Genomic DNA, 12,939 nt, shown 5'->3' with positions numbered 1-12,939 from the left:
CAATGGTTATTAGCCGGGCATGGTGGCACACGCCTGTAATCCCAGCACTTGGGAGGCTGAGGCAGGAGGATCGTTGGGAGTTCGAGACCAACCTGGGCTACAAAGTGAGCTCAAGGCCAGCCTGAACTGCACAGCGAGACCCTGTCTCAAAAAAGGCAAAAAATAAAATAAAATATAAAATGGTTATTATATTGCATATTGTTATCTTCAAGTAGTTGCTCAGATTGTTCAGTATGTTTTTGTTTTAAACTGAGTGTTATTATAAAAGAACGGTTTAAAACATTAGTTTATAAGGTAAAAATGACACAGTAAGCTAAGATTACTTTAGTGAAGAAAAGAATATTTTTAATTAGCGTAGTATGCCTCACGTGTATCACGTTTGTCGGGCCCACAGCAGTAGGCGGTAATGTCTTGGCCTTCATCTGCCTCCCGCACACGCTCACCCAGAGCAGCCTCCAGGCCTGCAAGCTCCTTTTGTGGTGATGCCCTAAGCAGGTGTGCATTTTTTATTGCGTATAGAAGTTGTACAGTTTACCATGTCTTTTCTGTGTTTAGATACATTGAAATACAAAGTGCCACATGTTGCAGCTGTCCAGTGTTCAGTGCAGTAATGGGTTCTGCAGGTTCACCGCCCAGGAGTGCAGTAGGTGCCGCTGCCTTAATTTGTGCGAGTGCTTTCGACAGCGTTCTCACAGCGACCAAACTACCTGTCATTTCTCAGAATGCATCGCGTCATTATTTTATGTATTTCTCCAAACCTTTAAATAGAATATTAACAGTTTAGGGGATTCAAAGCTTCAGACATTTCATTAGAATTATATCAACTCTTTGTACAGCTGGGCTTGGTGGATCCTTGCAAGTTCAAGACCAGCCTGGGCTACAAAGTGAGCTCAAGCCCAGCCTGAACTGCATAGCGAGACCCTGTCGCAAAAAGCCCAAAAAAAAACCTCTGTGTAGTAAAATGGTTTAGCCCATCCGAAGTGCTAATTGCCGATCACACCTAATTTTATTTATTTTTTTTCACACCTAATTTTAGAGAACATTTTCAGTAACGAAATGCCATGTATAGCTGTGTCCTGAATATATACAGAGATAGCCAGAATTAGTGATCAGATCAGTACCAGAAACGAATACTTAAGTAACTGTATGGTTACTTTGTTGCTCGTTAGTGTCACAACTGCAACCACGTTCATATATTTCATAACTATATGCTTCATATTATGAACCTTCTTAAAATTACTGATCTTTGGATAAACTGTGGGTCAGCAGTCACACATATGGAACATATTATTTTTAACACGCAATTCGATAGACAAGATCTTTCAAAACGTTAGTCTACTGGGGGAAAATTAATGAAAAGTTCAAAAACACTGACCTAAGACTTTTCTCCCAGAATTTCTCTGAACATTTTGTCCCAGTAAGAACTTCCCTGGAGGCACCTTCATAATTGTAGAGAAAAGATCCCAGCAGTGATCCTAGCTGTAGCTGTAAGGCTTCAGAATGGTAGGTAGTTTCCAGTACACGTCCCCTCCCCCTGTCAAGTTTGGGGGCAGGTTTCAATCTGCCACACTGCCCTCCTCTTCACGGGGTGTTCGACTTGGCACGGGGTGTACACGCAGAGCCCGGATGTATGAACGAGCAGAGATGGGCCGGACTGGAAATCTATATTCCAGGCACATTGGCGCTCCATTTGCATTGACCTGTTGGTTTGGTTTATGCCTAAGAGTGTAAATCTCTCCCTTAGCTAGGAGGTTTAAATGGGGATGACTGGCTAGACTGTAAAACCTCCTTTCAACCCCTTAACACTAATGAGAAGAGTGGGAGAGGACTTTGTTCATGTGGCTCTGAAAATAATTGCCGAGTACAGGTGGCAGCGGGGTATGATGCCAGGCATTGTGCAAGCCATTTCCACAGACATGGTTCCTGCCCTTCCAGCCGAGTGTCTGCGGGACCAGAGCGGCTCTGTCACAGCGAGGAGTGTTTTCCTCTTCCAGCCTGGCGGCAGAGGGAGAAGTGTGCCCGGGCAGGGATGTGGGGTTCTTGCGCCACCTTGTGCCCCTGGAGAAGAAAGCAGCTGTTAAGGCACGTTCTGTAGAATGACCGTGAACCCATGGAACCGCTGAGACAAACCACCCTTGCTGAACCAAGATATCAGTAATGCAGTTTAGATACAAGTCATCCGTGATCGAGAAGAGTCCACACTGTCTTAGTGCATGAGTGTGTGGGGGATACTGCAGTTGAGTACTCTGTTGCTAACTTACACATCTACAGCCTGTCTGCCTTTCTTTTATTTTATTTATTTATTTGTTTTGAGATGGGGTTTCACTATGCAGTTCAGGCTGGCCTTGAACTCACTATGTAGCCCAGGCTGGTCTCGAATTTCAGAAATCCTCCTGCCTCAGCCTCCCCAGTGCCAGGATTACATGCATGTGCCACCACACCCACCCTGTGTGTGTGTGTGTGTGTGTGTGTGTGTGTGTGTGTGTGTTTCTTTCTACTTTGAGTCAGGGTCTCACTTAGTTGCCCAGGCTGACCTGGAACTTGTGATCTTCCTGTTACAACCTCCCAAGTAGCTAGGATTACAAACATGTGTCACCATGCCCAGTTTATTGCAGGATTTTTAAACTTCAACTCTACTGACACTGGGATTGGATAATTCCTGGTTGTAGGGGCTGTCCTGGTCACTATGGAGTATTTAACATCGTCTCTGGCCTCTGCCCACTCGATGTGAGTGGTACTACCCTCCCCACACACACATTTGTGGTAACTAAGAAGTCTCCAGATTGAGAACCGCTGTTTTAGTACTCTAGAAGCAAGAACACTGCGAAGCATATTTTGGCTCATTAGAAATTGAAGTCTAAATAAAATTGAATGGTACATGCCAAAATTGCAGTACTCTGGTGGGCTGAAGCAGGAGATCACAGGTTTGACTCCAGTCTGGTCAGCTTAGCGACTTAGTGAGACCCTCCATCTCAAAACAAAAGTTTAAAAAGGGCTGGAGATGCAGCTCGGTAAAAGCCTGGACGGATGAATGAGTAAAATTATGAAATCCCAGAACGGATGAATGAGTAAAATTATGAAAGACTTCATGAAAATGAGACTTGAAATGATCCACATGCCCTACAAAGGTAAAGGATCTATTAAGAAGCCTACTATGTGTTTTTTTAAAGAAATCATAGTTTTCCACCCTTCTGATTGCTCAGAACCTACTAAAGTGGGAGACCAAGTTCTGTCCTCTCTGACTGTCCTTTTCCTGTAACTGCGCTGGGACGCGGTCGGAAAGTCTCTAATGCAGGGTGCATTAGAGGTGAGCGGGAAGAGCAAGCTAGGCATGACTGCAGACCCCGTGCCTCACCCGCGTCAGATGGCACCTTGCTTTCCGTCTCCCTGTTTGCTCCCAGTGATAGGAAGTTTGAGTTTTGTTTTGTTTTGTTTTTGGTGAGGGGATTGATTGGATAGGTTTGATTGGGTTTGGTTGGGTTTGATTGGGTTGGGTTTGGTTTTGAGCCAGGGTTTTACTATGTAATTCAGGCTGGCCTTGAACTCAATATATACCCCACCCAGGCAGACCTCATACTCATGGCACTCCTCCTGCCTCAGCCTCCTGAGTGCTGGGATTACAGGTGTGTACCACCACACCCAGCTAGATAGGAAGTTTGATTCCCCAGGTACACTCCTCTGACTTTAATGTTTACTCAGCAAACATTTATTAAGGGCCTCTTCATGCTAGACCCTGGATATTCCAGAACTGATAGGACATGTTGCCTGTCCTCAAAGACCTCATGACCCAGCAAGAAAAAAGTTAGTGACAGAAATAAAATGCCAACCCCTGAAGCTGGTGAGGACTTCTTATCTTTTTATAGTGGCCTACAAAGTGTAGATCTAAAGCTATGAGAAAAAGAGAAGTATTGTTTAACTTGGCTACCATAACAAAATACCATAGACTGGATGCCTTAACAGTAGGAATTTACTTCTCAGTTCTGGAGATTAGAAGTCCAAGACAGGTGCCAGCGGGTCCGTGTCTGGTGAGGACCTCTCCTCAGATCGCCTGCAGCACCCTTTGCGCCCTGTCCCCACATGCCTTCCTCAGTTACATGCTGGGTGGGTGAGACAGGAAGAGAGCTCTGCGGTCTCTTCTTACAGGGCACTAATCCTGTCATGAGGGCCTCACCCTCCTGGCCTCTTCTGAGCCTGGTTACTTCCCAGAGGCCCGATCTCCGAAGATCATCCCCCTGGGACTTAGGGCTTCAGCGCGGAGATGAGTAGGGGACGCAGTGTAGTCCGTAGCGAGTATCTCTAGCGAGGAGACCTGCTTTCTTATTCTTACGTGAAAGTTGTGTCACTACCTTCTGAGGCAGAGTGTGACAGACATAGTTTAGTGCCCTTCTCCCACATAATCTCAGCGTCCTTTGGCACAGATTTTCTGTAGCAAAACTGATGCAGTCGGTGAGTCGCCCCTTCCCCAAACATGAGATTTGTGAAGAAGGGCGTCCGGGGGCTGTAGCATAGGCCGTGCAGACCTAGGGCCTCGTCGTCACAAGAAAACCCACCACAGGGCCGTCTTTCTACAGGCCGGGCTGGTTACCACACCGCCCATTTGCACCCTGATAACCCGCGCCTTCTCAGTCTGTCCTCTTCTTGTGCAAAGCCAGTGGCTGAGGGTTGGCGTCTGCGTGGGGCAAGACACCCTCACTGCTTCACGTGCGGTGAATCCTGGTGACATCACTGGATCTAGTGTCCTAATGGGCTGGCTGCTTGTACCATCCACGGGGTGTATGTCTGTGTTCCCAGGCCCATAGTCGTCTCCTGCAGGGGAGAGCCCTCACCGCTAGCCCTGTTCTTGTTCTCACCAGCTCTCACTCCATGTGAGCATCCGTCTTACGACAGCAGGAGCACATTGTCTCAGCCCCGAGCTTTCTCGCGGAGAGCTACGTGTGTGCACTTATACACGTTTATATTCATAGACTTTCTATTCATATGATGCATTCATGTACAGTTGTTAGAATTGCAAAAAATGAGAGTAGGAGATTTGTGTCACACAGTGACTGACACCTATGTGATCCGTGATGTTTTATAGTTATTATTTGTACCCTTTGCTGCTAGTCAGCTGCATATATTCCCATTGCCTTTGCATCAGCATCTATAGGCTATGGGCCAACTTTGGCCCACTCCCTGTGTTTGTAAGTAAACTCACTAGGAAACAGAGTGGAGAGACACTGTACAGTACAGGAAAAACTTCTGCCAGCTACTCCTGAGATAGACCACTGCTATCTAGAATATATAAAGAACTCAGAAAAATTAGACCCTCCTCCAAAAACATAAAAGACCAACTGGGCAGGTGAAATGAATAAATACTTCTCAGAAACAGAAGCACAAGTGACCAATAAATAGATGAAGAAAGTTTGACATCTCTGCCCATCAGAGAAGTGAAAATTAAAACAACACTGAGATTCCATCTTACCCCAGAGGAAATGGCTGTTACCAAGAAATCAGATAATAACAAATGCTGGCGAAGCTGTGGTGCAGGGAGGAACCGTTCACTGTTGGGGGAATACAACCTCCGTGGAAATCAGTACGGAGATTCCTCAAAAACCTGAAACCAGAAATTCCATTTGATCTACCTATTCCCCGCCTAGGTGTCTTCCCCAAAGAGCTAAGACATCGTATTACAGTGATACAGGCGCACCTGTGTCCCTAGCAGCACAGCTTATGATCGCTAAATCTTGGAAGCAGCCTGTATGTCCATCCACTGATGGCTGGATACAGAAAAAGAAAACGTATTTAAACACAGTGGAGTGCTACTCTGCTATAAGGAAAGATAAATCTGAGTCATTTGTAGGAAAATGGATGCATCTTGAGACCATAATGTTAAGTGAAATAAACCAGACACACAAGCTTAAATAGTGCATGGTTTCTCTTAGATGAGAAACCCAAGGTGTATATAGATGAAGGAACAAAATGAAAGATAGTAAGAAACAGGGAATGGATCTGCAAGTGGGAATGGTACTGAGGGGAAGGGGCCCGAAGAAGATGTGCTGTGTATATGTACCAGTGCCCCGTGAGAGAGGCAGTCATCACGTACCACAGGCCTGTATACTAAAACAATTCAAGTAGAGAAAAAAGTTTCACCAGGTACAGCCACCCCCACTGTCATATACCTCGTCTAGAGGAGCTTTTGCCCCACAGAGGACAGAGCTGAATAGGACAGCGGAGCTGGGTGTAGGTGGCTCACGTTTGCTACCTCTGGGTCTAGCCCTTGCCAGATCACAGGGTTTACTGCACTGCTGAACACTGGAGAAAAGAAAAAATGCCCCTCCGGTAAACCACACTGCTTACCACCCTTCTGAAAGATCGATGAGTACTTGCGTCGAGGAACGAACCAAAGGGACAGAGGGACCATGGGAAGGAGCCCTGTGCGGTGCTGCTGCACCATCAGCTAGCTCGAGGCCGCTGGGGCCCCCACAGGAGCGGGCAGGCCTGGAGACCGCCGGCAGGGACAGAAGGAAGGCTGCCGAGCAGGGCTCCCGTGTGGGGTCCCCGGGTGGAGGGTGGGCTGTCTGAGGCAGGGCCACTGTCACACTGCTTGTGTCCCTGCTGCAGGGTGAAGTACCAGAAGTAAATACTAGCTTTTTTCTGTCCTAGGGAGGCAAATACATGCAGGCGGTGATTCAGTACGGGAAGATAGTGTCCTGGCTGGAGATGGAGTACGGGCTGTCAGAGAAGGAACTGAAAGCGTCCGAATCATTTCTGCTCGCTGCATTTCTGAACCTGGCCATGTGCTACCTGAAGCTGAGAGAATACGCCAAAGCTGTGGAGTGCTGTGACAAGGTAATGGTGCCCGAGGGGGACACACGGGGCCCGGGTCTTCCTCCACACCCACACCTGCTCCTTTTGCTGCCTCTCCCCCAAGGGCTGGAGGGTTTTCCACTTTGTATATTTATTTGCATGTTTGGGACTGTTTCTCAGTATCAGTTGGGAAATGCAAAAAGATTTTTTATTACAATCAGACTTTTCTAATCCTTAGAGTACTCGTGATACCTTATGGATAAAAGTTCTGATAAAATTACACGGTTTACAACCGTGACTTTCCTTATACCCCTGGAGTTTGGTATGAGAGCGGACGTGTAGGGCTCCCTATGAAAAAGCAGGTCCAACTGGAGCGTTCCAGAGCTCCGCTGTGCCAGACCGCACCCGCTCACAGAAGGCACCTACAGGCGCTTCCTGACGCCATCGTGTGGGAGGAGTGTGGATGATCTGGAAGACCGCAGAGCTCCCGGCAGCCCTCGCCACTCTCACCTCTGTGCTAGCGCTGCCGTTTCCCATCCCAGCACTGCGCAGGAGGGGCTCGAGCAATACACGCACCGCTCTGACCTGCCTACCTGCCTCCTGCTGGCCGTGTCTGGCTTCAGAGTGAATAGTGCGCGTTGTGTAGTGGGTAGAGCTAAAACCTGAAGGCATCTGAAAAGATAGAAAAAAGCAGTAAGAAAATCAAAAGGCAATCACTGTGCTTTTTTGTAAGGTTTTTTGTTCTTCACGTCATTGTTGATACTAGGAGATGAACCCAGGGCCTCACACGTGCTAGCCAAGGGCTCTCTGACCCACATCCCAGCTTTGTATTTTGAGACCAAGTCTCACTAAATTGTCAAGGCTGGTTTCAAACCTACCACTGTCCTGCCTCAGCCTCCCAAGTAACGGGTTACAGGCATGTGCCGCCCTGCCTGGCATACAGGAGTTAACTTGAGTGGTACATTCTGAGCGGTATATACTTGCCGAAAGCACCACATTTTTTAGTACACCTTTTCCGTCTCCTTTCGTCAGGGGGCTTTAGTAATCTGTTCCTCTGCTGAATTTCATACGAAAATCCCCACAAGTGAGAAGGGTTCTGTCCATCCTTTCTAAAAGAGACCATCTCTCCGCAGGCCCTCGGACTGGACAGTGCCAACGAGAAAGGCTTGTACAGGAGGGGCGAGGCCCAGCTGCTCATGAACGAGTTCGAGTCGGCCAAGGGTGACTTCGAGAAAGTGTTGGAAATCAATCCCCAGAACAAGGCCGCCAGACTCCAGATCTCCATGTGCCAGAAGAAGGCGAAGGAGCACAACGAGCGGGACCGCAGGATCTACGCCAACATGTTCAAGAAGTTTGCGGAGCAGGATGCGAAGGTGTGTGTGGAGCCCGCCTGCCCCCGGACGGATCAGGGCTGGACTCGCCCTTCCTGTGCTGGGCGGGCTAAGTGCGGGGACAACCGGGGGAGCACAGGAACCCGGGAATGAGCTGCCTTCTGGTGGGAGGCTGGTGCGGATCCACAGGTGCCGGAGGGCTGCTCCACTCACCGGAGGCACAGGTTATGAGGCCCTGGCATGTCCACGCAGACATGAGGAACATAAATTTCCCTCGGAGGTACTAGGGCCTATGTTACCTTCTTTAAAATCAGGTCTTTTCACGTGACACCTCATTGTTGAAACGTGGGACCTCTGCAGGAAGCAGTAGCCCCGCCGTTGCGCACTTACCTTGAGAGTTGGGAGCCGGCTAGTAGGAGCGCTCTGTCTGGAGCGCAGGGGCCTCTTGTGCAGCACAGGCGGGCCCTGGTCCTGTGTGCGGCCCCAGCCCTGCTGCCGCGTGGACCAACGTGTTCGACAGCTTCCGCCTGCGCCAGCCCGGTCACCAGCGAAGAGGGAACACCCCAGCCCAGCGCTTCGTGGCACACCGTGCCTTACCCAGCCAGGCAATCTAAATGAAATCACAGTAGTAGAAGTCTGGAGGAGCCAGACTTTCGTACTGCCTTTTTCTCTAACCTTCCTGATTTCTCATTCCTTCCTCAGGAAGAGGCCAGTAAAGCAATGAGCAAGAAGACTTTAGAGGGGGCCACCGGTGAAAAAGGGACAGAAAGTAAAACGATGGAAGGAGGGCAACCCGAAGGCCACCTATGACGCCACGCCAAGGAGGGCAGAGGTTCCGGAGAGCTCGGCCCCTCCTCCCTGGGCGTCCACCCACCTCAGGACTAAACAGTGTTTAGTGTAAAGTTTGTTATAGTCTCTGTGATTCTGGAAGCAAAGAGCACAACCGGTAGCTTCCCCAAAGCAACCACCCTGCTGCTGCCCAGTGGGTTCACTGAGGGGTGGCGTGGGACCACTCCAGGCGGGACAGAGCAGAGAGGGCCCGGGCGCAGACCCACCCGCGGCTCCTTGCGGCTCCTATTTCAGTTCATGTCAACTTTCAGTATCCGCTGCAGGGTCTCTCGAGATCACCCTAACAATTTGGCGCTGTTAGATTTTACATTTGAACTTTCATAGCACTGCAGAAACCTTTAAGAAAAACACTTAAAGAATTTCTCCTTTCCGACAGGAGAGCACGAGTTTGTCTTTCAAATGGCTGAAGTGCTATGAACGCAGCTTGTTGCACTTATAACCAACAGAGCCCACGGTGGAGGGGGGCGGACCCCTTCGGCTCCACAGCAGTGTCACAGACTTGAAAGCCAGAACCTCAGAAGCCACTTGCTTGCTGCCTCGGCTGCTTCCCGGCTGCCTCGGCCAGCCTCCTTGTGAGCCTGTCCCTTGGGGGAGTGCCGCTGTCCTTCCTAAAACGCCCTTCTGGGTTCGCTTCCTCTTTGTAGATGAAATTCTGAGGTGCTGAAATGTGAAAAGAGCGATCAGAACCGTGCTTTCTCTTCCCTTGCTACGCCTTCTAGGAGGTGATGATAGTGCCTGTACTTCCTGCCGGCACTGCTGCTGGCAGCCTGTGTGCATTCCCAGCCTGCTGGTAGGATCTAAAACCTGCTCTTAGGGTGTCTCTGACCTGGAGTTGATTTACTTACGTATCCATTTAGGATCCATGCAGCTTTTATGTCTTTTTTTAATTACTGGCTCATAAACATGTATATTGGTTTATGGAACTTTACACTCCTCTACCATACAAAAATCATCTTGACTTTTTACAGCTCAGTAGCTTAATTGTTTGAAAAGTCTGTGGGATTGAAAACTAGGTATTTGCCCTTCTGCATGAAGGGTTTACCTGCAGGTTTGACGGGCAGGTGCTCTGTCTCCCTGCGCTGCTGGCTTCTCTGTTCTGGCGTGAGTTGTGACAGGTGAAACGGCTTCCTGTGCAGGTACAGCAAACCTAAATCTCCAGTACTTGGGCATTGGATTAGAGCAAGTCCTCAAACAAATACATGCATGTAGTTGGGTGTTAGCCCTTAAGGGTAAGTAAATGAGACTGAGCGTGCCTTTCTTTGCCGTGGCCCGAGAAACACTCACGGGAAGGCATCCGTCAGCCCAAGGAGCCGTTTGCCCAAACCTAGACCGTCTCGCTTTCTTAGGCCCTAAAGAACACTGGCAGCTGCATTTAGGTTTGTTTTTATTTTTATGGTGGTTTAAGGAGACATTTTCATTATTAAGTTAGGGCCTTAAAATCTAGAAATCAGATCATTTCCCTTTATCCCAGCCTTCTCTGTGGAACAAATGCAATTAAATTGTGAGATTTTGCCTTTAAAACTCTCTCATTTCTCATTCACACTTTTGTCTTTTGTGCAGTGTTTCTTTAAAAAGCCCACATCTTGCCTAGGAGATAGGAAAAGCAAAAGTGATTTTGCTTATTTGCTTAACTGTTAGTATTTTTAGCTCTGTTGAGTAGAGCACGAGTCCGATGAGGCCACTGAAATTTGAGCCTGAAAAGGTTAGTTAGCCTTGCGCAGGTAACAAGTGAGAAACTGTTCCAAAAAGGACGTGACCTCCGCCAGCTGTTTCCTAAGTGTGCGTCACGGGCCGTGAGGGGAACTGGCCGGCGTGTCGGGGGAGAGGGAGGGCACGTGAGTGGTTCCACGCAGTGACGGCAGTGCTCACCACCACTCAGGAAGAGAGACTTCATACGTTCTTGCATCAGATTCATACTCTCAAGTGGTTTGCATAGAAATCAGACGTCTTCAAAGCATGTTTTGATTGCATATGGAGTGGTGAGTCAGCATATAATGAGTTTAAAAATTGGTTTGGCCAGGCATGGTGGCACATGGCTGTAATCCTAGCACTCAGGAGGCTGAGGCAGGAGGATCTCTGGGAGTTCGAGGCCAGCCTGAGCTACAAAGTGAGCTCAAGGCCAGGCTGAACCCCGTCCCAAAAAGAAAAAAAAAAAAAAAAAAATGGTTTAAAAGATGATTTAGATGCACTTCTGCGTTCCTTCAATAAATTTTTTTAAAAGTTAGTTTTCATTGTTCTTGGTTTTGCTTCGTCCTCAGGAAAAGCTTTGGTTGGAAACCATGTTGGGGGTCCACTTGGAGTGAGCGCCGAGGGCTGGCGGTCGATGCCGCTGCATCCCCGCCCTGGTGCACAGCCAGGGGCGAAGGCAGCGACCATGCGTCTTGCTAAGATGGACCAAATCACTGGACAGATCAGAGGGTTTGTTTTTCGTGAACTAGTGGGTCTTCTGCCTTTTAACTGATTTTATGACAGAGTCAACTTGGGAAATGAAACTTAATTGTACCCTTTCATATATGAAACCCAAGTAAACCTATCTCAGGCGATGTTCAGCGCTGAGCATGTTTTTCCTTCCTTGCGTAGCACGGTGCCTCAGGGACCCATGCTGACAAATGCTGAGGCCTAAGGAGACGCTGTCGCCCCGCCTGTGGCCCTACTTTCTACACGAGGTGGGCGGTGCGGGGGGAGCAGCGCGCCTTCTCCTGCAGCACCCTTGCGGTCCACACGGGTTCCTTTATTCCAGCTTCTTCGCATCATCTCTGCATTTGAATTCTCCTCCTCGTTGGTGTTCAAGTATTTGTTAATGAAATCAGTCTCATTATTGGCACTTTTCCCAATAAGTCAGTTATGTGGTTCACAGTATCAGCAGTGAGCACCACTAACCCGTTCTTGGTGGTGCTGGTGACTGGACCGAAGCCTCACGCAGGCGAGACAGCCATCGCCGTGGAGCCGCGGCCGAAGGGAAGAGCTGCGACCACGCTTACTCGACCTTCAGAGCAGAACTGGAGCCCACTCTTCATCGTGGCCCACCAGAGCCCTCTGTTCCCTGAGATTATCGTCATCACTGGTGACAAAATCTGTTGACTTTAGAGCTGGTTAGTAAGAATCCTGAAACTCAGAATCCCAGCTGCTTATGCATCTGCACAGCGGGGACTGACAGGAGCGCGCAGGAAAGGACGGTCTGTGGCGGCCGGAGTCTGCTGGGGAGGCCCTCAGCGCTGCCCCTCAGGTTTGTCTGTCCTTCGTGTCTGACAGACTCCCGGAGGAGCTTGGGAAGGGATAGAGAGAGGGTGCAACAATCTGCACACAGCCACTTGCATTGTCTATTAGTCTGCAATTACCAGAAATCTACACACGTGACCTTAGCATGTTGCAGGAACCCACGGCACCTTGCCTCGAGTGACCAGAACTGCAGATGCCAGCCCCTGCGTCTGCTGGGAGCTCAGCCCTGTGGCACTGAGCAGCAGGGCCAGGCCCCGGAGGGCTCAGGGAGCTCATGTACGAGAGAAAAGGGAGGCCTCCGGTCACTACCATCGCCAGATACCTACCACCTACTGCTGAGCCCTGCAGCATTGGGTGCCGGAACGGGAAACTCCGTTCTGCCCCGCTAGCTCCCCTGTCCGCACGGCTTCGCAGAGCCCTGGCTGGGCCAGACCCACGCGCACTGACCCAGATGCTCTTCTGCCAGCCCTCACCCGCACCCCGGTCCTGGCACCCTGTGCGGAATGGCCCCGGCCCACCCGAGGACGCTGGCCTCTCGCCTGGTCCCTGCCTGGGATTCTGCTGGTGACGGAGTCTTCATCTCCTTGGAGAGGAGCCTCAGTCTCCCAAGGTGGCCCAGGCACGGGAGCCGCGTCCTCGTGGCTGTCGCCCGAGTTTCCTTTGTTTACAAAGCAGCTGCCACGTACACTGTGCCTTACCGGTCTCTGGGAAGTGCTGAGTTTCAGGGAAGTGTGCGTCTCATGTCTTAATTAGA

At 49.6% G+C, this 12,939-nt stretch overlaps 1 protein-coding gene across 3 annotated transcripts in view; it reads left to right on the top strand.

The window, feature by feature from the left end:
- Positions 1–10,487, top strand: part of Fkbp5 (FK506 binding protein 5) — a 103,360-nt gene extending 92,873 nt beyond the window's left edge. For 2 of the 3 annotated variants that reach the window (XM_005389562.2, XM_013516903.1), the window contains exons 9-11: positions 6,643–6,828; positions 7,920–8,159; positions 8,820–10,487. In XM_005389562.2, the coding sequence (XP_005389619.1) occupies positions 6,643–6,828; positions 7,920–8,159; positions 8,820–8,927 (534 nt within the window). In that variant the 3' untranslated portion in view covers positions 8,928–10,487. Of the gene's footprint in view, positions 1–6,642; positions 6,829–7,919; positions 8,160–8,819 lie in introns of those variants that run through there. The other variant, XM_013516904.1, reaches the window with a different exon arrangement.
- Positions 10,488–12,939: the final 2,452 nt, after the last annotated feature.

Source organism: Chinchilla lanigera, unplaced genomic scaffold (assembly GCF_000276665.1).
Source record: "Chinchilla lanigera isolate Chin_1 unplaced genomic scaffold, ChiLan1.0 scaffold00036, whole genome shotgun sequence".
Lineage (NCBI taxonomy): Eukaryota > Metazoa > Chordata > Mammalia > Rodentia > Chinchillidae > Chinchilla > Chinchilla lanigera.
This window is presented reverse-complemented; position numbering and strand designations above follow the sequence as displayed.